The 1220-nt window shown below is 32.7% G+C and overlaps 1 protein-coding gene across 1 annotated transcript; it reads right to left on the bottom strand.

Annotated features, from left to right (window-relative positions):
• Nucleotides 1–7: 7 nt before the first annotated feature.
• LOC105000163 (heat shock transcription factor, Y-linked-like) lies at nucleotides 8–1067 on the bottom strand (the record flags this gene model as incomplete). Its single annotated transcript, XM_010855862.1, is given in 3 exon segments — nucleotides 8–72; nucleotides 74–129; nucleotides 558–1067. Coding segments are annotated over 3 exon segments (631 nt in total), but the record flags the coding sequence as incomplete, so codon positions are not given.
• Between the last annotated feature and the right edge of the window lie 153 nt (nucleotides 1068–1220).

The raw sequence follows: 1220 nt of genomic DNA, 5'->3' as shown, positions 1-1220 counted from the left end.
TTAACACGCTTCTTGATATCTTGCGCTAATGAAGATATTGGAGACACATTGTTAATCCCAACTCTTCTTTGCATTTAATAAAAGTTGGGGATGATCTTTTTTGAAATTTGGATTATAGTAGGTCTGTAACTAAAATCAAAGGATTACATTATTTAGTTTCTTGACAAACCAAGGTAAAACTGACAAGCAAAGCTAAGTTATAAAAATGTATTCCTGTAATGAAACCAATCAAATAGCATCAAATAAAACACCTCCATTAGTAGTTTAGCAGGTAACATGTTAGAAAGAATATGATCTTGAACTAAAAATATGTTGTGTATATACAGTAAATACCGCTTTAAGTAGCTGCAGGACATGTATCTGGTTTCACATTGCTAGGAAATTTTTTTAAACATCCAACATTTTAACCTCCAGCTGTTCTCAACTTCAAAAAATAAAACTTTTCAACAATTTGTTAGCTCAAGTTTAAATTCTGTTTTAGCTACATATTGGGACATGCTTTATAGGTCACATGATTTCATATTACATATTGCCAATAAGTGAAAATGTTGGAATACCTTACTCAAAAGAGAGATGTTGTTTTCTTCTTCCAGAAAGACAGGTAGTGAAGCAGATCTTTGAAAAGTTTGTTGCTTTTTACTAAATCCATAAAGGTTAAGCTGTCGAATTAAACTTTTCATAGTATTGGTTTCAAATATTCTGAAAGGTGCCTTTCTTTCCAAGACTTCTTTCTTAAAGTGTTCATTTATCACTATACTTGTGCCTCTCTCATCCCACCAAATAGATTCAAACTGATCACTTTCAGCTATATTCCAAAGTTTTTGTGGAAAGGTGAGTGAAAGAAAATCATTCACCTCATCTGTTTCAGAGACAGAATATTTGTAGAATGGCCTATTTATCACAAGATCCTCAGACAAAGCCTGTAAAGCATATTCTTCAATCATAGATCTCAAAACCGAGTCCAGAGTAAGTGTATAATCATACAAAGAAGATCTAATGGAGGTTTCTGAACCAGTTGACTCATCCTTAGGAGGCCCATCTTGAATTTCTGAAGGAATATGTGCCATCTCAGAGAAATCTTTCTTCACTCACACTTATGCATAGATCAACTAAACAGAAAATTAACAAGGAAACACAAACTTTAAATGATGCAATAGACCAGTTACACCTAATTGATATCTATAGGACATTTCATCCCAAAACAATGAATTTCACCTTTT

The sequence above is a fragment of the Bison bison genome, unplaced genomic scaffold, assembly GCF_000754665.1.
Source record: "Bison bison bison isolate TAMUID 2011002044 unplaced genomic scaffold, Bison_UMD1.0 scf7180017864368, whole genome shotgun sequence".
Lineage (NCBI taxonomy): Eukaryota > Metazoa > Chordata > Mammalia > Artiodactyla > Bovidae > Bison > Bison bison.
Note: the sequence above shows the minus strand (reverse complement) of the source record. Positions and strands in the feature narration are given on the sequence as shown.